Source organism: Diachasma alloeum, unplaced genomic scaffold (genome assembly GCF_001412515.2).
Source record: "Diachasma alloeum isolate Michigan unplaced genomic scaffold, Dall2.0 Dall_scaffold_00328, whole genome shotgun sequence".
Lineage (NCBI taxonomy): Eukaryota > Metazoa > Arthropoda > Insecta > Hymenoptera > Braconidae > Diachasma > Diachasma alloeum.
In genome coordinates this window covers 418,063-443,886 of record NW_021680467.1, presented here as the reverse complement: position 1 = coordinate 443,886, position 25,824 = coordinate 418,063, and the positions used below count along the sequence as shown (strand labels likewise).

General features: G+C 43.7%; 1 protein-coding gene across 1 annotated transcript in view; it reads left to right on the top strand.

The window, feature by feature from the left end:
* The window catches only part of LOC107040375 (paired box protein Pax-6), a 91,866-nt gene that overhangs the window by 38,847 nt on the left and 27,195 nt on the right, over positions 1–25,824 (top strand). Inside the window, exons 3-4 of the mRNA XM_029126254.1 lie at positions 413–593; positions 11,944–12,220. Of these exons, the coding sequence (XP_028982087.1) occupies positions 413–593; positions 11,944–12,220 (458 nt within the window). The remainder of the gene's footprint in view (positions 1–412; positions 594–11,943; positions 12,221–25,824) is intronic.

The window sequence follows — 25,824 nt, the reverse complement described above, 5'->3', positions numbered from 1 at the left end:
TTTTGATTTTGGCCGATGTTAATGCAGTATCTATTAGGAATTAAAGTAATTGGCAGGTCACTATGAAACTGCCAGTTCGATAGCCCGTTGAATTATCAAAACAAAACTGATGGGAAGGTGTCACGTCTGCTTGATCAAAATAAAAATGAAGGAAATAATCACAAAAGTTTTTGAAATAAGCATTTCCACACACGATTACACTGAGAAAAACACTACACTGATTATGCTAATTAGTTTTGCCGAGTATATTTACTAACTACAAGAAAATTTACGTCTTATGCAGGTATTTATATACATTTACCTGTGGCAAGTAAATAAACTTGGCAAAAGCAATTTTTTTTCAATGTACGTGAGATATCACTTCATTTTTGCTGGTTATGTTCATTCAATTGTACTGATGTTGAATTTTCAGATATTATGAGACTGGCTCGATAAAACCTAGGGCGATAGGAGGCAGTAAACCGCGAGTTGCAACGACACCGGTGGTGAATAAGATTGCAGATTACAAGCGTGAATGTCCCTCGATTTTTGCTTGGGAGATACGGGACAGACTGCTGCAGGAGGGTGTTTGCAACAACGATAATATACCTAGTGTGAGTATATCCAAAGACCTATATTACTTATAACTCACAAAAAATTGATTTTCTTCAACGTTCATAAAGATTTTCAAAATGGCAAAGTAATATGCATCATCGAATTTTATTTTTTTAAAGATAAATAACGCTTTAAAAAATTTTACTTCAAACAGTTCTATGGATATACAATTGTTCTGAAAAAATTATAAAGGCTATGCTTATACTTACGAAGAATCCAAATTGAAAATAACAGAAAAAAATTCACTTTGTACCCAGAGAGATTGAACAATATCTAGAAAATTTTTAGACTTCAGATGATTAAAATCATCAAGACTTCACGGAGAGAATATAACATTATACTAGGGCTACACCCCCTGATCGCTCCGCTGGCCAACACCCATATGACCCCCATGATCCTTATTCTGAACCTTGTGACCCTTAATCTGAAAAAAGTGAAGAAAAAAAACATGCTATTAGTCGCCGGTCTTATCATAATTGTGAATTTGGTTTCATTCTTAATTACTTCTTAATTTATTAAGTCTTTACAATGGAAGCGAAGAAAAAAAAACATTATTGAAATCTTTAATGAAAAGTCTAATATCGTCAAACAAAATTGCGGAATTCATATTCAATTATTGGAATGGATATTCAAATCTAGATGCTGTTAATAAATATAGTGTATTTTGATACGAGTGCGGGAAAGTGGTTCTTGATGTGTCGGAGGTGTGTGTCTTCGCTCCCCTGTGGCGTTCCCGCCATTACCACCAGTGAGCCCGCCGACTGCTGTACCGACGGGACCCCAACAGCGCCGCCAGCGCAAGCAACAACTTATCCCTAGGCGCGACGACGACCGAGTTGTCGCGCACTAGAAATTCAGTATTATCACCAGCACGTTAACGCGCCACAGCTATGGCCAAAGCGTCTCTTTTGTATTCGAAGTTTATAATAAATACTATTTGTGGTTAATTAATAAATATTAGGCATTACGTTATCCTGACTCGATTTCCCGCACGAATCATCATCCAAAACCCACAAAATTGGTGACCCCGACGTGATTCTCGCAGATTGCGTCACCCTTCACCTCGGAGCACAGGACACAAAGGCGACATGTACAGCACGCCTCGACTTCCTCGAGATTCAGCGAGACACCGGAGTCCACTGGGCTTCGGATAGAGACCAGGCCTCACCGATTCCCTGATCGACCTCGACATCAACACTGAGAACAACAACGAACCTGACTGTTCGACACAAGTGGTCAACGTCGAAGCACCACGCGGGTACCGCTTCAAATTGCCTGTCTTCAGCAAAAGCTAGCCACAACTCTGGTTTTACCAGGCCGATTCCGTCTTCGAGGCCTACCGTGTCACGGACGACGTCGACAAATTTCACCTCGTGGTCAGTCATCTCAGCCCAGACGTCCTGCAGGAGATTCCTGACATCCTGAAAAATCCTCCAACAGCAGATAAGTACAAGTTTATTAAACAAGAGCTTCTGAAACGAATTACCGACTCTCCTGACCGACAGCTGGAAAAAGCCCTGTCAGAAGTACAGCTGGGGAGTCAGAAGCCTTCGCAACTACTTCGTCAACTGCAGTTGCTGGCAGGCAATAGGGCCACAGAGGACACATTACGAGTCAAATGGCTCGCGCTGCTGCCTTCCGACATGAGGAGGATCCTGAAAATCACGAAAACATTGCCGCTGAAGGACCTTGCTGTCGCCGCTGATGACCTGTTGGAGTTCTCAAAAGCATCCGTCATGGTTGCTTCAAGACACGTGAGGTTAAACACCCAACAACACACCAGCTCAGCTGCCTTGGAACTCACTGAGCTCAGACAAGCGATGAACCAGCTGATCACCTTAAACCAGAATATGGCCAAGTCCATCGAACGGCTGAGTTATGCAGTCAGTAGAGGCAGGTCCAGGTCACGTCATACCCCTACGCCTCACCCCAATTCACCACCCCCAGGAGGTATGTGCACGTATCACGCAAGGTTTGGAGATCAGGTACGCAATTGTCACAAGCCCTGCGACTACGTGTTATCTGCCTTTGCCCAGTCATCTCACCAGGGAAACTAAAACCGCTGTCGTCAGTCATGGCGGTAGGCGACAGCGACCTCAACAACAATGACCCGGACATTAAGGAACACCACCTATTTTTCACCCACTCTACCTCTAACATCAAATTCCTCGTGGATTCCGGATCAGTCATATCCATAATTCCACGAGAGAAGCAGCTGCTCAACGAGAAACCTGCAGATTTCCAGCTATATGCAGCCAACGGTACCACCATTCACACGTACGGACAGCGAGTGCTCACCCTCAACCTCGGTCTCCGTCGTGCCCTGAAGTGGTCCTTCATCATTGCCAATGTGAGGACAGCCATCATCGGTGCAGACCTGCTGGCCTACTACGGCCTGCTCGTTGACCTCCAAGGCCACCACCTGGTAGACAAGGTCTCCAACCTCAGTGTAGCCGGCACCTTGCTCAAGACATCGATCTTTAATGTCTCCCCAGTCAACAAGGACCTGCAATTGCCTCCATTTTACAAGCAACTACTGCAGAAATACATTGAGGTTACCAAGCCTGCACCGATTCCCACCATCAATCGCAGCAACCCAGTAGCACATCCCCACGACAGGTCCACCAGTAGCCGAGCGCCCCCATCGTCTAGCTGGCGCGAAACTCCAGTCTGCCAAGGAGAATTTCGACCTGCTCCTACCGTTCGGCGTCATCAGGCCGTCCAGCAGCCAATGGGCCATCCCAATACACATGGTGGCCAAGAAGAACGGTGCATGGCGAGCAACAGGTAATTATAGACAATTAAATCGACAAACGACACCTGACCGCTACCCGATTCCACACACGGAGGATATAATCCAGCGCTGTCACGGTAGCACTATCTTCACTACCCTCGACCTGGTGCGTGCCTACCACCAAATCCCAGTCGCCGAAGAGGACATACCCAAGACTGCTGTGACTACCCCTTTCGGTCTTTCCGAGTTTTGCGGCATGCCACCTGGATTGTGCAACGCTGTACAAACTTTCCAAAGGCACATGGACAACCTACTGCGAGACTGCAACTTTGCTGCCTGTTACATTGATGACATCATCATCTACTCCAGCACTCCTGAGCAACACCAACTCCATGTGGAAGCTATCCTCAAGCTGCTCCTCCACAACCACTTGACTATCAACCCCAGCAAGTGCCAATTCGCTCAGGAGGACGTCCAGTGCCTGGGGTACACCATCAGCAAGTACGGCTACCGTCCACCAGCAAACAAGGTAGATGCAATCTTGACCTACCCCAAGCCAGAAACCATTGAAGACCTGCGGAGATTCCTCGACATGGTGAATTACTATCGCCGCTGCATTCCCCAAGCCACAGCCATCCAGGCCCCCCTGAACGAGCACCTGAAGCAGGCCAAAAAGAAGGACAAGCGCAAAGTGCCTTGGACCTCAGACTCGGAAGCAGCTCTGGAGAAATATAAACAGAGCGTAGCCGAGGCCACCAGAGCCTCCTTCCTGTCACCATCAGCCCCCCTGTCTCTCTCCACAGACGCCTCCGATTCTGCCATCGGCGCTGCCCTGGAGCAACTCGTCGACAACATCTGGCAACCGCTGAGTTTTTTCTCCAGGAAGCTGAGCCCCACTGAGCGGCGTTATAGCACGTATGACCGTGAACTACTCGCCATCTTCTCAGGTATTAAACACTTTAAACACATAGTCGAGGGCCGCGAGTTCATTGTGAAAACGGACCACAAGCCCCTCGTCTATGCGTTCCACCAGCGACCTGAGAAGGCATCACACAGGCAGGCCAATCAACTGAGCTTCATCTCCTAATTCATGACCAGCATCATGCACGTGAAGGCTGAAGATAACATCGTCGCTGATGCTCTGTCCCGAGTGTGCACCATCGACATGCTCCAAGGCCTTGGCGCTGACACCATCTCCGAGGCTCAGCAGGACGACCAGGAGCTGGCACGACTCATCAGCAACTCCAGCAACTCGCTGAAACTCCAACCTCTGATGGTCGAAGGGTTCGAAATCTACTGCAACATTTCAACTGAACGATTTCGCCCCTTTATACCAGAGGTTCTTCGTCGGCAAGCCTTCGAGGTCGTGCATAGCCTATCGCACCCCTCCGGTCGAGTTACCGCACGATACCGCAAAGAAAAATTTGTGTGCCCTGGCATCAAACGCGACGCCATTCGCTGGGCTCGCGAGTGCCTCCTCTGCCAACGCTCCAAGTTTCAGAAGCACAATCGACTGAACCCTATCCACATCGACGTGCCCGACAATCGTTTCGACCACGTTCACCTTGACATAATCGAGCTTCCTCGAGTGAACGGACTGCGTTACTGTCTGACCATCATCGACAGGTTCACCAGATGGCCCGTGGCAGTCCCACTCTCCAACATCGAGGCTGACACGATCGCCACAGCCTTCTACGCACATTGGGTCACGCAGTTCGGCACTCCGCTGACCATCACCACAGACCAGGGAAGCCAGTTCGAGTCCAGACTATTCACAGCTCTCGCCCGGATGATAGGAGCCAACAAGATCCACACCTCTCCGTATCATCCTCAATCAAATAGGATACTGGAGAGATGGCATCGAACAGTCAAAGCTGCACTTATGTGCAACGCCCCTACACCATGGCCAGAACTGCTGCCGACTGTCATGCTCGGCCTGCGGACCTGCATTAAGGAGGACCTTAATACCTCTCCAGCTCAACTCCTGTACGGCACCGAGCTCAGGATTCCAGGTGAATTTTTAATCACCGCAGACATGCCAGCAGAGCCAAACTTCTTCCTGGAGAAGTTCAGGGAGCACATCCGCAGAGTGCGCCCAACCCCCACGGCTCACCACGTCAAGAGCAGATGCTTCATCCTGAAGGATCTCTATACCTGCTCACACGTCTTCATACGAATCAACGCCGTCAGGAAGCCATTGGAACCACCCTACTTTGGACCCCACCGAATTATCAGACGAGTGGACGACCGAAATTTCATTGTCGACGTTGATGGGGTCGAGAAAAATATCTCGGTTGACCGGTTAAAACCAGCTTTCGTCGCAAAAGTACCTGATACAACAGCAGAGGACGAGGACCGACGAAATCGGACCACTAGCCAACCAGCATCTCCAGTTGCTGTACCTGATCGTCTACCCTCTACCTCAATGGATCGACCGTTGAGGACCTATGCCAAAAGAAGAGTATCGTTCCCTTCCCCTTCGGGCAAGGACACTGGAGGGGGAGCGGATGTGGCGTTCCCGCCATTACCACCAGTGAGCCCGCCGACTGCTGTACCGACGGGACCCTAACAGCGCCGCCAGCGCAAGCAACAACTTATCCCTAGGCGCGACGACGACCGAGTTGTCGCGCACTAGAAATTCAGTATTATCACCAGCACGTTAACGCGCCACAGCTATGGCCAAAGCGTCTCTTTTGTATTCGAAGTTTATAATAAATACTATTTGTGGTTAATTAATAAATATTAGGCATTACGTTATCCTGACTCGATTTCCCGCACGAACCATCATCCAAAACCCACACCCCGAAGACGAGTGCTGCCATCCCGCGGGTCAAAGAACACTTTTTCCACAAATGTCGGACACTATTTTTTGTCATTCCGCCGTAGGGCAGCGTTTCACGGACACTCCGCTTTCCGTGAATCTCATAACAAAAAATATTGTTCGTCATACTGCCAAAAAAAACTTTTTTGACGCATATGATTGCAGCCCTCGCCTTCGGCTCGTGCTGCAAACCTCATATTCGCCAGAAAAGTTTTTTTCGGCCTAATGACGAAATATACTATTTCATCACAAGGCGTATAAAGTGGGGTTTTGCGTAGGTCAAATATCACTTTGCATACAGCGTGATGAAATCCAATTAGTGATGCCGCGAGATGAGAGACATGAGGAGACGAGACGAGAAGAGTCTTTTGATGACAGAAACGAGACGAGACGAGAAAAGCCGGTCGAGAATGAGAGAAAGGAGATGCGAGACAAGAGAGCCTCCCCCTCTCTGCGAGACGAGACGACACGAAATCACTGAATCCACCATTTATTATACATATTATTTTACTCCACTCATTTTTTATCGATCAATTGTGAAGAATTTTCCATGTGATGCATTCTCCAAGTGATGGTATGTCCGTATGATAAGTTGTCCTTGTGATAATTTTGATTGATGAATTGACCAGTAACATCACAATGCTGCGTTAGATAGAGGTGTTACCGCATTAGATTTCTCATATTAATCATTACTATATTCTGTAACGTGACATTTTCATTTGGGGGTTAAAAATGCCTATTACCTTCGCCCTTCTTCCCCAATATCTAAATTAACTCATAATAAAATAAATAATGGGCGCCAGATAATTTTTAGCCGGAATTATCAAACTGGAAATGCACGAATTTCGAGTCCAAACACTCAGAAAATTCCTAAACGACAAACCAAAAACGACGAGAACTAGATTTTTGGGGAAAGGTCACGGTCCACGGGTCGTTCAGTATGCTAGGTTGTGGAGAGAGGGATGAATTTCGGTTGGAAACCAGGTTATCGGGAGATCAAAAAATCAAGAATGATGGAAAACACATATTTTCCTTACATGTTCCACTATCGAAATTCTCAAAAATAAATAATTTCCATACCTTTACATAATTTCCAAAAGAAACGAAAATTCTCAGTAACAATCATCGACCTTCCACCGAATTTCCAAAACGTACCCAATTAATGGCCGTGAAATCCGACTTAATATGGAGCGCTAATATTTCAATTAGACCTAATTGATTTCCCGTGAGATTAACAGTAGGGTAAACCCCATAAAAATTACCGGATGACTCTAAAATATCGGCCCTTCTTTGCGATAATTTTATGGGCCCTCAAAAGCAACAATCGAACGATTCAAAAAAAAAATTCATCAGAACTCTTCCCAATTATTCAAAAAAATATATATATCATAGTCCTCTAACTGTATTTAATAAATTCACCGTACCAAAGTGGGAAAGCCTCAAAAAAATCCAAAAATCTTCACCGGAGTGGGAAATATCAAAAAGCTCTCTCTCTCACTCGAATTTTTACCCACGATTTACTGGATTATACCGCGGGAGTTGGTTGTTCATCAGGTCGTAATGGTGTTCCTAACGAACATCCCCACATGTTCGTTACAATCCCCATAGTAAAAATAATTTTGTATTCCTTGTGTGTTCCACATTAAATTTTCTCTAATTTACATCACCTCCGTGAAAGTTTTCACACATAAAAAAATACCCTAGTCGTAAAAGAACGTAATCTGCTTTCATCAAAATTTCCACCTCCCCCAAAAAAACTCTTCACAACCGACATTTTCCACCTCACAATATTTCCCATAGAAACCAAATTCGACACTCTTACCCATCGGATTCGTCCACTCGACCCTAATCAAAGTCTCGTCAATACAATCCCTTAGGGTCTGTCCACGGAATGATCGGGCGGGGGTAATCGTTCCATTACAGTCTCTCGTCCCTCGGAATTCTCTTTTCCCCCAAAACGAACTTCTTTTGAAAAAACATTGTCGTTCGTTACACGCAGTACAAGTCACTGCCACTCTTGCAGAGGCATCGGGTAATGACCACTGAGGATTTGCGCAATGCACCACTGTCTATATTCCCCTTCTCCCTCCTCATCGCCACCAGTTCCAAGTTGAGAGTGGCACGTGTACGCGTCGTTATCCGCCGGATCCCGGGGAGTTGAGAATGAATGGCCTCTGATCAATCAATGAGATATTTTTCTTTTTCCACTTCCACCCAGGAAAATCCCTTCTCCATCATCAATGGCAGATCCACTGTGTGCCAGGGACATTATTACAACTAAAAATTGTACGTTCATTTATTGGGGTGATGGTTAACAACCAAGGGGCAGAGGAATCAGGCACGTTGTATGGAATCAGTTAAGCGTGTTGGACAATTATTCGTGTCTGGTCGGCCGTGTAATGGCTGTGTGCGCCCTGCAACTTCATGGGTATAACTGAGGGCGAAATGCGCCTACAACATTCGTGGTTTAAGCTCCAAGAAATTATACCGTACACAGTATACAACATCCCTTGGGGATATTTCGCGAGTTGAATGTGTGGGATTTTTTGTTCATTATTCCTTCCAAATCAATTGCCACCGATTTGGGGACGGTCTCAGTTTGAAAGGATTGCATCATCCATGCTTAGCTATCGGACACAGATGTGATGACTTTTTTGGAGGGATTTTTCAGAAGAATATTTATGGGGGAAGTGCATACGGAAAGGGTTGAATGTTTTTGGCGATATTAAGTGGAATAGGGAACTTGCATAGAGTCCAGTTTTCGAATATGATCAAATGAATAGTCTTTGTAGTTTATGAACCACTCCAGAGTAAAAAGTTTTCCGCAAAGTGGTCTGGATATTTTGTAATATAACTGATTAAAAATGCATCAATCACCGACGTCGGTGGCCGAGTGGATTAGACGCAAGTCTAGTGTGCGAAAGGTTGTGAGTTCGTCGATTCCCCGTGGAACTGAATTTTTCAACGGAAGGCTCCGGCGAGCGGGAGGTTGCTAATAGAGGAACTGTCTGTACCGGCCTGGGTTTTCTATGGTTTCCCCATGCTACTTCTATGTTCTATAGGAGTGCGAATGCGGTACAGTGTAGAATCCACAGCCGCATGCATAGGGTTGGATAGAGTGCCGAATGGGACCCGAAAAGGCACTCCGAGGCCGTAAAAAAAATGCATCAATTTTGAACACTTTTTTTGGGGTCGTGACGTCAACTCACCGAAATCAAGTTCTCTTTGCGACCACTGGGTACGCTATTGAGTTATTTTAGCCTCTCAAAGGGCGGAACATTCAACCAAAATAAATCGAGGGGGCTATGTTTCAACGAATTATTAATAGTGGATGAAAAAATGTAGTGGCGATAACAAATGAAATTTGTGTTGAAATAGTATATTTCAGGGCGAGTGTCATGGTTTTTTTTTTACTCGCGTGGAGTGGGCGTGCGAGCCGAAGGCGAGGTCTGCCCAAGGCCACGATTCCAGGCCTCCGCATATTCGTGAACGATATTTTTCCATAGTGACACCCAAAAAAAGTACTGATTCAAGTGGACGTCGGTTTGATTCTAACCGATTGTGTGCTTGATTCAAGCCGAGTGACTCGGACTCCGCCAATCCGAATTCCGGGCCTAATATAAGTCGAAAATCAGTTTATTTCACGTAGAAAGGTATCAAGCCCCCATCGCTCGTCGATGAGTTTTTCAAGGATATCTCCGAAACTAAAAGAGATAGCGAATTTTTGCTGAAAAATTGCGGAGGGGGGGGGTTCTCTATATTTTTGATTGTAAATTCTCAATGCACAACCTTCCCGGCTCTTCCCCCCCAAAATTATTTAGTAAAAACTCGCTATCTCCCTTAGTTTCGAAGGTATCCTTGAAAAACTTGCCGACGAACTAATTCGTCTATGGAAGGGGAGGGGGGGTTGTATATCCAGAATTCAGTACATCTCCCCCTCCGCGTATGAGGCTCCTCAAGGGGAGCTCATCGACAATGTACATCGAGAATTTAGGGACAAATCGGCTTGAATCAAACCGAAAAATCGGTCTAAATCAAACCGAAAAATCGGTCTGAATCAAACCGAGAAATCGGCTTGAATCAAACCGAAAAATTTATCTGAATCAAACCGAGAAATTGGCTTGAATCAAACCGAAAAATCGGCTTGAATCAAACCAAAAAATCGGCTTGAATCAAACCGGAAAATCGGTCTCAATTAAACCGAAAAAACGATCTGAATCAAACCGAAGTCGGCCTGAATCAAGTCGAAAAATCAACTTGAATCAGATCGATATTCTGGTTTGCATCTGTCAGAGTCCGACTTGATTCATGCCATGAATTCGAAATGAAACAAGTCGATTCCCCGCATGATTCAGTCCGACTTGATTCTGACCAATTTTTCGGTCTGATGCAGACCGAATTTTTTTGTGTGCGATTTTCACTTTTACGAGTTTGGGGAAGGGCCAATACCAATCCCCGGACGAGAAAAAGTGAAGATTAGTACGAAAAAATTATTTTCAAAAGGCGTGCTAGGGGGAATTTATCAACGGTAAACGTGACTATGTTGATAGATTTTATTGGTTCAAATCTACGTCAAAGTGTTGAAAGTCGTGGTTATATAATTTTCACTGTTGTATTTTTACATCCTGGTATAGAATAATATTTATAAGGAACTTTCATCATTCGATTCGGTTTTTCTGACATCTTGGAGTCAAATATAGCTAGAGAGTATTTTCTTAGATTCCAGCAGTTATACTAAACCGCTTGATGGCGCCGCACGAAAATTCCGACGCTCGGTGAGTTAACGTCACAGGCTTTTTTAAAACGTTAAAAAAAATTTTAAAAGCAAAAAAAAAATTATTAAACTATTATCCGTGTGTTTCTTTATCAAATATATGTTCTTGGGGGGGCATGTATTTGAGGGAAAAGAACTTTTAAATAACATACCAGTTCTCTATTCAGAACAGAATTCAATGGTTGGAGAACCAGTTTCGGTTGATGGGTGATAACAGGAAATCGGTTATAAATAAATTCAATTGTTTTGGATAACTCACTGGTCAAAAGAGATGACGAGAAATTTGTAAACATGGCCAGATGTGAGTAACCCCAGAAAATATCTGCAAGTCGTGGATCACTCTGGAAAAAAATGATCTTTTCTTCATAAATCCAATTTCGTATCAAACCATCGTCTCCTATCCCTCAGAACCATGGTCATAACCGTAACTCCCCTCTGTATATAGGGGAATCTATCGATCAGAAAGTGAAATTCGTAAACAGTCAATCATTTTTCCCAGAATCTCTTGTTCTCATTCCCTCGCTTCCTCGTATATTGTCATCAGTACAATAATGAACCAAAACACGAGAGTACGTAACCACTTACATGATAGTTCTATTATTGCCTCGAGTACCTCAAAGACAGGCTGAATTTACTCGGACCCGGATAAATCTCAGCTAACCGCGCCACACTGATATTGCATAACGAAGGTACAACGACCAACAAAAAAGTACCACGAAGGCGTTTCATGTAATAATTGGATGGCGGTGTCCTTTCATCCTTCCTGGCCATCTCCATCCGCTCCCTGCATTTCAAAATGAAAAAAACCCAAACCTTTTCACTCCAACCACTCGATGAGCACCATTGTCCCATCCTGAAACCATAAAAAGAAAAAGTTCATTTTTTCATCCCCCAAACCCAAAAACTATCTGAGGATCGAATCAAAGCATTCAAAGGAATCATAATCGAGGGAAGAAATCTGGATCGATTCGAATATTGATAAAGTTAACGTTTTCTTCTTATTTTTTCGTGTTCATGCAGGTGTCCTCGATCAACAGGGTGCTGAGAAACTTAGCTTCCCAGAAGGAGCAACAGGCAGCGGCTGTTCAGGTACATCAGGGTGCTGAGAGTGTTTACGATAAGTTGAGGATGTTCAATGGACAGGCAACTGGATGGCCGCCAGCGTGGTATTCAGCTACACCCTCTCATCATCCACTTGCGGCTGGAATGCCAACAACAGCGGGACCTGGATCAGGACAGTCACTTTTACCTGGTGGACAACTTCATGCTCGTGATGATCCACTCCTCAAACGTTCTGGTAAGTTCAATCTTGCAATTATGCGATTGCAGTCCCATCCCAGTGAGGTAACAATGGAACGAGTGACATTGCAATAACTCTAGAAAAGGCAAAAGTATAACTGCACCTTTTACATACCCAGCAAGCGATATCCCGTCCTGAACGATTTGAATTTTTACAATTCTACCGAGAGGACATGTATTAATCACAAAAATGGAAAAGCTCTATTTTTTTAACCTAATATAATCACCAGTCGAGAAATTTTCTACTATCATGAATTGATCAAAAATTCGTACCTAGGAGATGATTACATTAAGGAATGAATTGAATGTTGTTTTCTCAAATGCCAGTTGCATCGCCCCAGTTGCAAGACGTAATAGGAATTCAATGCATTGTCTTCTTCATGGAATACTGGATACAAAACTGATGATCGAGGATCTTGTGTTATGGATTACTCATTTCTGAGATGAATGAGTAATAAATATACTTTCCTCATTTAGTTTATCGTACATTATTTCGATTGGACAACAAAATATAGATGAAGAAGGTTATGAGAAAAATGTTTCAACGGTAAAACCGTTCACCCGACATTTAATATTCCGTAGAAATCAATTCCTTGTCGATCGAGCCTTTATTCGGCTTTTCTCATTTCATTTGTCCGATTTTTTTTTGTTGCATTGTGGGGACTTTTGTAGGATGTAAGCCTTCTCCACTCCCACTCGTGACTTTTCTCGCCTCTCAACAATGGAGTCTCCATATTTTTTTGTAACTGACGCAACGGTGTATCACTGAGAGTTAAGCCCCAGTACGAAGTAGAATTTCGAGTGTACCTGAATATATCCACTCCTTCTCTTCCCACGTTTTCTTCATCTCTACCCCAATGTTGCTGGCGTTTACTATAATAGGATCACCGAAATCGTCCAAGCGGCTCAGATTGCGGGCGCAGATTGGCCCGCAGATGACGACTCCAGATGCGGATGGGAGAGAGTAGGCCTTCTCTTGCTTTTGCCTTATTCCAAAACGTTCAATAGGCAGATTAACTGTGCGCGCGCCTACAGAATCACTTCATGCTCGATGGGATTTGACAATTTAGGAGTGGGGGAGGAGGGTCTTTATGGAATGTTCTTCTTCAGGGGCAAAAAAACGTTGGAACGTCGGCTCTCGACTGGAAGTGCGTTCCGCCGAGTATTTCATGATTTTAGAGGTGATTTTTGGTTTGTAAAAATACAAATTTTTACTTTATCTGATCAGTTAGGAATCTATTGAAAAAAAATTGAATACCATATTCTTATAGAGTAGTTTAATACGCTCTGAGTGTCGCTGTAAACTTCTTGATGAAGGAAATGGAATTATCTAAAACTAATTACAAAGTTTACCATGAAGTTTATAAAAATGGCAACTGCAGAAAAGAAAATAAAGTTCTTTTTGAGAAAACTGTTGCCATTCAGTAGAAAAAAAGTTACGCTTTAAAGACTATATATGTATTGAATTCTCCACCTCTTTTCATGCGATATCTGGTATAGGGTCTTGATGAGTTTACTGAAACAACATTAGTTATTATAATATCTCAGGAAAATCTGAACCACATGGGCTGTAATTTCAAAAAAATAACATAATGATCCGCTTGTAACAAAAACTTCCCGGGCACTTGTTATTATTCAAGGATGTTGCATCCGGTACTAATGATTATTATGCATGTTGGGCTTTAAGGAATTGATTCCAATAATCGTGGCTGGGCAACTAAATATGAGAGTTTATTACTCGATTATAATCAATGTCATTGTATTGATTGCAATGAATTACGACTTTTGTATGTGTTGGAGTCCAACTCTGCTTTGATGTGTGCAAAGCCAAATGACTTCTTAAATAATACATTAATTATTTATTCAAATTAAAGTGAAGTTCTCGACCGCTCATTTTCAATTGTTAAAAAGTGGTTTGGGGCCATATTTTGGTCAGCGGCAGTCAATATGATCATAAGAATTTATTCAACAAATTGCACAACGCTTTGAGCGCACAGGGTGCTCCTCATCAGTTTTATTCTATATCAAGAAGACAGACATTACATTTCATTTGTAAACTATTGGACAACTATTATCACCGAACGCTATTTTACATGCCTCTGCGCGGCAAATTCACTTTTTCCGCGCAAGTTAGGTTTTTCGCGGGCGTGAATTTGCCACACAGAAGCATGAAATAGTACATTACATGCCCGAGCCTTGGGAAACAGATCACCGTTCCCCACGTGCAAGATTGCCTTCCGAGCCGAAGGCGAAAATGGCAAGCACGTGGGGGAGGGTGATATGTTTTCCATGGCGAGGTGTGTATATTAATTTTCTTGTCGAGGGACCTGCAAGTCCTTTGGGACTTTCAGGTCCCGTGACACGAAAAATATCCTACAAGTCATGCACCGTAAAAAAGATTCCCTGACGAAATGAACTTCACCGTCGCTCGCCTTCGGGTCGCGCGGGTAAAATTCGTAGGAAACATTGATCGACATCATCTAAAATGATACCACTAACTTTAAAGACAAGAAAACTTATGTCATCAAGTATCAAACATATTCAAATGTGTCAGAAATAATTAAAAACCTAGCTCTTCGTGGATAATTAATCGTGCAAAATATTACATTACTAAAAAACTCAATTATAAATGAGAAAAGGAAACCTACGTGTTTTTGTGTCAACAAATAAAACTGGTGGAAGTCCATTTGAAAAGATGAATGAAATAATCAGGGTTATGGGTCACATGGGGATGTAGATATGGCGAAAACTAGATGGCGCTCATGACTAGACACAATATAGTGAACTCACCTGCCTCGGGTTTATTTGCCCAGTAAAATTTAGATGTCGCTAGTGATATCATTTTTACCAAAATCATTTCTGCAAAATTTAAAAAATTCCACAAATAAATAAATAAATCCATAAAGTACTGGGAGTAACAAAAATATGCGAAGAGGAATTACGCCTAATTTGATCGATCTTCGGTGTTACAATATTGTTATGCCCGGAGAAATTATTAGCGTCGGAGGACTATCTTTCTAATTGCTTAGAAAGAAAGCTACAATTATTAAAATTGAAATTTCTTGGACAACGCAAAGTTTATACTCTTACCTTTTCAAATAATCAATTGCAGCTCGATTTTGACGGAAAATATTCAAGAGAAGAGAATTCTGTTCAGGAATAGGGCTAAAGTTAGGAATATTCAAGAATCAAGAAATCTAGAGTTGTATTGACAATTCTATTCAATTTTCATTATAAATTTGAGAATTCCAACAACATGAGTCTGCAATTTACAAAAGTTTATATGTAGTAAATTCCAAATTCCTACCCCTGGAATGATTTGAAGGATCTAAATTTGTTTTTATATCACACAGTTTGTTACTCACAGTTCAGTCTGATTTTTACAATTATATGGGTTTATTTGTAGATCCTTGGCTGAATCCGCAATTTCCTCACCAGCAATTAGTCGTGCTAAAGACTATTATGGATACTTTTACAGAGACAGTTTCTTCTACTCATTAGAATCATTTAATAAATTTGGACAATTGAATTTTAAGAGTTGGTTTGAGACTGTCCACAACGCGTCACAATAGTCGAACTCCTTATATGTAAGAAAAGTCACCGCTCTCGATTAAAGAAATTTTATTGCCGGATAATTCCAATTGTTCGTAGCCTACTATTAATTCGGCAACTATCCAGTGTAAGTTCAACTCTGCGAATTATTTTCGGAGGAAAGATTGAAGAACCGGACCGATTAAGTGAACTATTTCCACCAGAATTGTTACTGCTCCGTCGCTGCTTCAAGACTGAATAATTTTTTATTTTTCTGTAATTTTTATATGGTTTTGAGAGCCCTTGACTCGTGGGGGCTCCAACGAGTCAATTTTTAATTGGTGGAAAATGTTGTATGATTTTTCCCACTTTTTAATTATCATCGAGGAAGTAGTTCACTCGGTTTTGGGGTTTTTGGTTCATCGTTTCTCAATCATTCCTCCACGTGCGAATCTTGAAATTTACTAATGAGGGCATGCTGAGTGAGATATTTCGTCACGGTTGTTCTCGATTCCAGTATCTTTTGGAATATTTAGTCGAGTTCAAGTAACGAAATATCTCGCTTAATTATTGAATGTGTCTATATTTCTATTTTTAGTTAATTTTTGCATAAAAATGTTGGACATTACAATATATTCACAAACTGCAATGGATACTCATTATAATTTCGAATCCCTTTCATGAATGCAACATTTTTCAACACGAACTCCTCGTTTGAAATTCTAAAAATTCTATCCGTGAAATTCTTGGCCAATTTTATGTGAGATGGGATGACAAGAGTTAGAGTTAAGTATTCGGCCGGACCACGTCGAAATATGGCCCGAAAGCACTTCCAACAATTAACTGTTTATGTTTTGGCACTTGGTTGGCATAATCCAGTTACGCCTAATGAATATCACGCTGACAATGCTGAATATGCGTATATTCAACAATAACGCAATTAACCAAATCCGGGGCCTAAGGGAGAGTTTCACAGGTTGCAATGGAGCATTCGGGAAATGATCTCAAATCAGTTTGGACTTTCCGGAGTGCCAAATAACCATTTCCTCTTCAACATTTTAATAAAAATGTCTCAATACAGACATGTATATTATTTCTATTTGTCTACACGACAAATACATCCAAAAATAAAAACTTGATAATCGATCAAAGTTGACATTAGTTGAGAACGTACGATCGAGAATATCATTTTGGTTTAAACTTCATGATGAAATTAGGATGGAAATCTACTCATTTCAATACAGAGAAAAAAAGTGGATAAGCTTTAGAAACTAGTTTCTAGATTTTAGAAACTTCTGTTCTAAAGCTTTATCCTTGGTGGGATCATAAAAGTTAAACGATTTGGGGATTGTTTTTAAGAATAAATATTTTCTAAAACCAGTGCTGAATTTTTCTTAATTTTAGAAAATTTTCAGATTGAACTAAAAAATTGCAGCCGAAGTATTTAAAGGGCGCAAGTGCCCCATACATAGGGAGGGCTGCCCAAATATCGGGAATTTCACATGTGAGGGGGGTTTGATATATTTGACATTTTATAACTGGAGGGGGCGTTTACATAAGGGAGTCCAGGTGGGGGGCAGGGTGTCAAGAGGGCATATGTAGATGGGGTCAGATGTATCATTTACTCAAAAATGGGGGAGGCGGAGGTCTTATATACGGGGGATCTTATTAAATGGTGATTCTATCAATGGGCAGAGGGTTTTACATAAGGGGGTCTCGATGTGGGGCAGGGTGTAAACTTATGTGATCTATAGGGGCGAAATGGATATTTCGCGAACTTATACGATTCCATAGGGGCAAAAAGGCTATTTCGTAGTCTTATACGATTTCATAGAGGCAAAATGGGTATTCCATGAACTCATACGATTTCTTAGGGGTAAAATGGGTATTTCGCGGACTTATACGATTCCATAGGGGCAAAAGGGGTATTTCGTAAACTTATGCGATTTTGTAGGGGCAAAATGGATATTTCGTAAACTTATACGATTTTTAGGGGCAAAATGGGTATTTCGTAAACTTATGCGATTTTTCAGGGGCAAAATGGGTATTTGGGAATCTTACACAATTTCTCAGGGGGGAATCTATTGATAATTCACAACCAAAAAAATTGAGTTTTGGTGAGTTTTTCAAAAATATCTCCGGAAGTAAGGAAGGTAGCAAATTTTTATTGAAAATTTGGGGGGAAGAGCGAAGAGGGGAGTTTTATCAAGTTCTCGATAAAAAAATCCTCTTCTCCCCAAATTATATTTCATGAAAGACCCATCTTGTCCCTATAAGATCGTACGGGTTCATGAAAACCCTGTTTTGCCCCTATGAAGTCGTATAAGTTCGAGAAAAACCCATTTCGCCCCTATGAAATCGTATAAGTTCACAAAAGACCCATTTTGCCCCCATGGAACCGCATAAGTTCACGAAATACCCATTTTGCCCCTATTAAATTGTATAAGTTCACAAAAGACCCATTTTGCCCCGATGAAACCATAGAAAGTCACGAAATACTCATTTTGCCACTATTAAATCGTATAAGTTCACGAAAGGCTCATTTTGCCCCTATGAAATCGTATGAGTTCACGAAATACCCATTTTGCCCCTATTAAATTGTATAAGTTTTTGAAATACCCATTTCGCCCCTAGGTAATCGTATAAATTCACACCTTGCCCCACACCTAGACCCCCTAATATAAAACTCCCCATTGATAACACCACCATTCAATAAAATCCTTCCGTATACGCCCTTCTGACGCCCTGCCCCAGACCTAAACTCCCTTATGTTAAACTTTCTCCCCATTGATAAAACCACCATTCAATAAAATCCCCCCATATATAAAGCCTCCCCCCTCCCACCACCCCTCAATTCGAGTACATATTGTGACAAGGCGCGCTCGAGCGTAGTCGCCGTCGGTTGTAATCGACGGGACGGACCGGTAAACGGATAATTTGATACTCGAGGCGCCATCCGCCGACGAAAAAGGGACACTGTAGCGTCCCGGGGGACGGCTGGCGCCATCGACCCTGATCGAGGGATCTCTCTCTCTCGACTTCCGGCCCATGTGCCAGTGACCTGTGAGCTGAGATTTATTAGCAAAAGGGAAAAGTTGCATAATTTAAGACTAGTGAGAGTTATAGAGTAGAGGAGAGACGAGTCGAGTCAGTGAATCTGCTGGCCCAAAACACACATTCGAGGGGGAAATAGACAGGAGGAGACATCGTCTGGAAGTCGAGGCTGGGAGGTTAGGAGCCCATGTTCCACGAGGCAACAGGTATTAATTGCTGAAATATAATACTAGGCCCCCTGACCACTCGAGTGTACCAAAGAGCATACAAACATGCGAATTAGGAGTAAAAAAAAGAGAGACTAGTTAATAATCCATGAACACTGAGAAATGTACTGAATAAAAGTCATAATTTGAGTAATCCAGAGAGTGATAATTTTCAGAACGTCTTCCCTAACTCACTTCCCTACTGCACGCCTTTATTAATAGATTTAACGAATAATCCTATACCTAGAAGTGCAAAAGAATTTATTGTAACCTGTCTGTGAGCTCTCATCAGGCAGCATCGTCACAAATGGCATCCCTTGTGGGGATGTGAGTTTTGGAATTGAAGGATTAGAAAACCCCAAAATTAAGATAAAAAATTAAAATTAAAAACTAAAGTCAGAATTTAAAATCAAAATTAGAAATCAAAATTCAAATCTAAAAATCATTAAGAATTTAACCCTTAAACAAATCATTGAAAATTTCAGAGTTATTAAAATACAAAATGCACTAAAAATTAAAAATTTGAAAAATTTGGAAAATCTCGAGAAAATTACCGAAATAGAATTTCACGACTTCGGAGCGCGAATAATAACATCCCGATAAGTAAACTATAACAAAACGAGTAATAAAGTCGCAATTCCCCGCCACGCGGCCCGTGAAAGGGCACAGCGAGTGAGGTTAATTATCCTATTAGATATCATAATACTGCGAAAATAAAATGTCGAAAATGGAAATTATCTGAAACGCGAAGAATAGAAATCAAGTAAATTCAAAATATTTCAAACGGTAATCCTACAAAATAAATAACATCGAAACATTGACTCGAGCAATAAAATTTATCACCCCAATAAAATCGGAAACAAAGTAGAAAATAGAAACTCTCTCAAAATAAACTGCTAATTCTCTCTTTGTGTGACATTCACGCATGGATCCACGGAGGACAACAACGTGGGACTGCCCCGTGGCAACAACAAACGCAACACCAAGGTCGTGAGCAGTGACTTGACAATCCAGCGAGGGACGAGACGTGCGATAAAGTCCAAGCAAGGGGATTGGAAAAATTCACGTGAAGTGGAAAATTGTCAACGATGGCAGGGGACGAGAAAACGTCTGACCACGACGTGGTAGTAAACCCGCTGCCCGAACGAACCCCAGAGGAGGAGGAAAACGCTCTCCTCCGGGAGGTGATGAACGAAGGGATCAAAGAAACTCTCAACGATGAGGGGGACCCTAAAGTCATTGGCACAAGGGCGTGGTGTCGACTCCGACAAACAGAAATCGTAGCCTGGCTTGACGACACTACTGATGAGGAAGTGCGTCGTCTGCTCGAGCAAATGCCAGCGAATTCTGAGGGAGATAGAACGACAATCAGAGATCGGTACGTAAGAGCCCAACCCATAAATCTGGGCGATGTGAGAATCACCTGGACCGACGAAGATAGGGCCCATGATACACCACGTACACCATTTTACACACCACGCAAAGAAAACGGAGACCCAGTCCAAACGACGGGCACAGCAAGGCGAAAACTCAACACCAAGGGAGATTCCGACACTGACGAACGGAGGAAGAGGGAAGGACACAACCTCCAACCCCCACAGCCATGGTCAGCCGGAACAAGCGCCCTAGAAAAAAGTAGAAGCATTCCCGGGTACCGAAGTGAAGCCTCTGGGACCCAAGGGACTGATGCGGTCGACGCAATGCGGGCTCTTTTACACGAGGGAAGTGTAGAAGGAAAGGTGCACGGCTTGGATCGAAGCTACATCGATAAAGTGAGGAAAGAATGTGAGAAAGAGAGACAGAGACTGCTTCAGACCCCCGAGGAAATGCGAGGAGAAGAAGAGGCACTGAAACGTCGTAGAGAACAACGACGAAGAAGCCGAAGGTCCTCCTCTCGAGCAGCAGAGGCGAGTCTATTAAGGCCTACCTCTGGGGGTACCAAAGGCATCCCAATGATCATTATTCCAGACTGTCCTCGAGGAATGGATCCAATCCAATACTCACTGATGCAGCAAACATTCCAAGACGCCTGGATTCAACAAATACAAGATATAAATTTGCCCCCGGCCCAAGAAGAGCCAGAAAAGGGTGATAAAATCTCAACGAAGCAGGCAACTAAGACGAAGGGGACACCCTCCAACAAAACAAAGAGTGCAGCTCCAAAAGAGAAGGAAGAAACCTCAAAAAGGGGTGTCTCACTCTCAAAAGGAGCAGAGAAAAAGAGCCAAGGGCTAAAAGGTTCCTCCACACGATGTGAAGACATCAGTGATGTGGAAATAGTATCGACGACAGAGACCGAGGAATCTTCGAGTAGCTCCTCAGAAGAGGAAGAGCGAAAGGAAAGAAAGAACTCGAGTACAAAGCGAGAACACTCCAGAAGAGGAAACCAGAGGCCCAAGGAGAAATCCAAGAAGACGGAAATACGGAAAATCCGCCGGAAAACTTCCACAAGCTCAAGATCAGAAGAATCGGACACCGAATCGTCCAGCGAAGAGTCCATGGACTCATCCGGCGGCGAAGAAGAAGTGTCCAGAAAAAAAAAAGCAAAGAAAAACAAGAAAAAAAGCCACAAAAAGAGTCGAGACATCGGCGCGGTCGCAAGGAAATGGAAAATAGCTTTTAAAAATACAGACGAATTAAGCCCAAACGATTTCCTGGACCAACTCGACGAGAAACTCAAGTCAGCTGACATTTCTGGCAAAGAGAGACTTGGGGTTTTACCAGAAGTATTGAAAGGAAGACCCCTAACCTGGTACAGAATCAATAAAAAGTACTGGAAAAGCTGGAAAGACTTCATCAAGGCCTTCAGAAGCTGATACGCAGCAAGGGCGGATGATGAAGACATTGAAGAAGATATTCGTCGACGAAATCAAGGTCCAGACGAGCTGGCAATCGAAAAAGCCCCCAGGCGAGAAAAAACAACTCAGGAGGGCCTACAGTGGATTGAGACCAGAGTACAACGTTAAAATCGGTCCAAAGGACTTTGACACATTCGAGTAATTGGCAGAGCTGGCAGCCAAGGAGGAGAAAAGGTGGAGAAAGAATAAAAATTATCGACCACCACCCGGAAAAGTCGAGTACCAAAAACTCCACAGCAGCTGGGGCAAAGCAAGCACAAAATGAAACCCTGAGCAAAAAAGGGGCGGTGCACGAAGTCTCAGAGACGCCAGCAAAGAAAGGGCCAGCAGAAAAGAAAAAGAAGAAAAAGAAAACGGGGAACGGAGTCAACTCGAGTGGGCTAGCACCAGTGTCTGAACCTGCAAGGCAGCAAAAACAACCGAGTGGCCAGGCAACAAACGCCAGCCCAAGGCCAGCGTCAACCCAGTCAGGATCTCCAGTGACAACATCCACCCCACCATATAAGCCAAGATATCCGTACTTCTGTCGAAACTGTGGATCAACAGATGGACACTCCAAGCGAAACTGCACAGGCACAAAAATCACTCTCTGTGTGGCGTGTGGAAGGGAAGGGGTGCTCATCGACAACTGTGGCTGCAAGGCATCAAAAAACGCCTAGGGGCACCAGTAGTAAGACTCGACACTGGTAATAACCCCGCCCCACAGAGTCCACAGCAAATCAGCAAGGAGGCGACTGCAAAAACAGCAACACGTTCACCACCACCACCAGAATCTAAATCAATGGGACCCCCAAAGAAAATAGAACCAGTGGAAAAGGTGGCTGAAGTGATAATCAGTCCCAAAGAAGACATCTGGACCTACTACGAGGTGCCAGATAACGAAGAGACTGAGGAAGACAGCTGCACGAGTGAAAAGAACATTGTTGGCATTGAATTTTTGGATCTAGACCCTCTAGAAACCGAAGAAGTCAGCAACGCAAAGGCACAGAGAGACCAAAATCATCCCCTCGAGAAGGCCGACGACTCGCGACACTCGAAGAAGCAAGACAAAAATAATAATAAAGAAAAACACAAAAGAAAGACGAAACTCGAGGATTTTCCACCACAACCGGAACAAGTGATCCAGAAAGGAAGCAAGAAAAGGATTCTTGCCCGGATAAAAGGGGGAAATAGAGGCCTCGCGGCACTGCTGGTCACAGGAGCAGCCCTGACCGTCTTTGGCAGGGTGGGAAAGGTGATAATGAAAGAATTAAACCTGATCATGAAGAAAAGATCACCCACCAAGTCAGAGTACGTCGCCATGGCCAATGGAGCACCTGAAAAGATCCATGGAGAAGCTATGTTCCCCATCGCAATCGACGGAGTAAGTGACTGGTTCCCTGCTGTCGTGGTAGAGCATCTGAGAACAGACTGTATCCTAGGTATGGACTTCATCACCCATTACGGAGTTAACATCAATGGAAAAAAAAGAGTCTGGTGGGTGGAGTGGACCTAACCCACCCGATTGTACGAGCAGAGGAAGGAATGGCAACGATCAGCACGTGCTTTGGGATTCAAGAACTGAATGACCCACAGCTCGAGCAATTAAAACGCCTACTATAAAAGTGGGAAGATCAACTGCCAAAAGACTTAACTCAGCCAATACAAATCGCCGAGCATATCGTCCTTGCTCAGGATGAAAGAGCAGTGAAGCAGCGAATGCCGAGAAGATCACCGATCGTCATGGAGGCACTACTCGCCGAAGTAGACAGGATGATGAGCATGGGGATCGTGGAAGAAGGAGAATCCCCATGCGCCAGCCGCCCAGTGATGGTGAAAAAACCAGATGGTTCGTGGAGATTTTGCGTGGACTACAGGGTGCTAAATGCCCTGACACGAAAAGACGCATATCCCCTCCCGAACATCACCTCAATACTGGACAAGCTCCATGAGGCCCACTACATCACCACACTGCACCTGAAAGCTGCTTATCACCAGATACCACTCGAGGAGAAAAGTAAAGCCAGGACGGCATTCGCAGTGGAGGGAAGAGGACTCTTACAATTCACTAGAATGCCATATGCAATGCACCCGCAACATTCCAGAGGCTGATGGACAAACTTTTCGGCCCAAAGCTAGGGTCAAACACCTTCACATTCCTGGACGACGTAATTTTGGTCACAAAAAGCTTTGAGCAACACCTCGAGATACTGGAAAAGGTATTAGGAATCATCAAAGATGCAGGACTGGTGCTGAACCTGAAAAAATGCGAATTTTGCTGCCAAGAAGTCAGATTCCTGGGTTTCCTGGTGAACAGAGATAGACTCAGACCAGATCCAGAAAAATTGAGACCCATACTCGAGTATCCTCCACCAAAAAACGTGAAGGAGCTGAGAAGATTCAATGGAATGATCAACTGGTATCATCGCCACTTGAAGAATATCACACGAGTATCTAGGCCTCTTTATAAGCTGACGAGTGCCAAAGTAGAATGGTACTGGGGAAAGGAGGAAGAGGAGGCGTCCCAATCCGCAAAAACTGAGTCCGAACATGCAGCGACGCTGCACTACCCTGATTTCACCCTACCATTCATACTGTACACTGACGCCAGTGGCACAGGCATTGGAGCAGTACTGATACAAAAAGACGAAGAATCAGAGAGGCTAATAGCTTGCGCAGGAAAAGCTCTCACTGGACCAGAACAAAGGTACAGTGTAACAGAGCAAGAATGCCTGGCAGTACTCTGGGCGGTCAGAAAATATAGGGCATACCTCGAGGGATTCCACTTCACAGTAGTTACTGACCACAGCAGCTTGAGGTGGCTACACAACCTCAAGGATCCGATTGGACGACTAGCCAGGTGGGCACTGGACCTCTCAGGCTACAACATGACGATAGAATATCGACGAGGAATAGAAAATGAAGCTGCAGACGCACTGTCAAGGCTGTACGAGGACCTCGAACCCGATGAAGAGGCGGCAGTAGACCCTCTGGGAGATCCAATAGAGCCAAGCTGGTACCAAGCCAAGTACGACTTGGTACAGTCGAAACCTGAAGAGAATAGTAACTACCACATAAAAGGTGAGAAGTTATACTACTTCAGACCAGATCCCCTAAAAATTGGCAACGAAATTGATGAAGAAGCATGGAAACTGGTAGTTCCACCACACCAGCAACACCTTGTGCTCGAGCAATGTCATGACGAGCCACAAGCAGGCCATGGAGGAGTGGATAAGACATATCTACGCGCCTCCAAGATCTATTATTGGCCTGAAATGTTTCGAGACGTAAAATATTACGTAAGAGACTGCATAACGTGTGCTGAGCAAAAAATCAACCAGCTAAAGCCAGCGGGAATTATGGAAGAGAGACACAGCCAACCTTGGGAGGTGGTAGCTACAGACGCAATGTGACCATACCCGGAAACAGCTGCTGGAAATTGCTATTCGAGGACCTCTTCACCAGATGGATAGAATGCGTGCCAGTACCAAAAGTGAACGCGAAAACAATTGGAAAAGCCTTCAAGGAGCGAGTGATACATCGGTGGGGTACACCAAAGGTATTCCTAACCGATAACGGCACTCACTACAAGAATCAAGCTCTGACACGACTGATGGAGGACTTGGAGATCACTCGAGTGTACACACCACCATATCACGCCCAGGTGAATCCGGTGGAGCGTGTCAATCCAAATCTCAAGGTTATGATCTCGACGTACATATCGCCAGACCATTGAGAGTGGGACCAGAAAATACCAGAGTTTCAATTTGCCTACAACACGGCAACACACATATCTCTAGGAATAAGCCCCGCTTATCTGAACTTGGGACGAGAGCCGAAGTCAGCTCACACCCTGAAGAAACTAGAAGCAGCCGACATCCAACTGGACGCTCCAGAGAGACAGGAACATATGGACAGGATGAGGAAAATGGACGAACTGAGGAACATGACTGCCACGAGGATCAGCAAAGCGT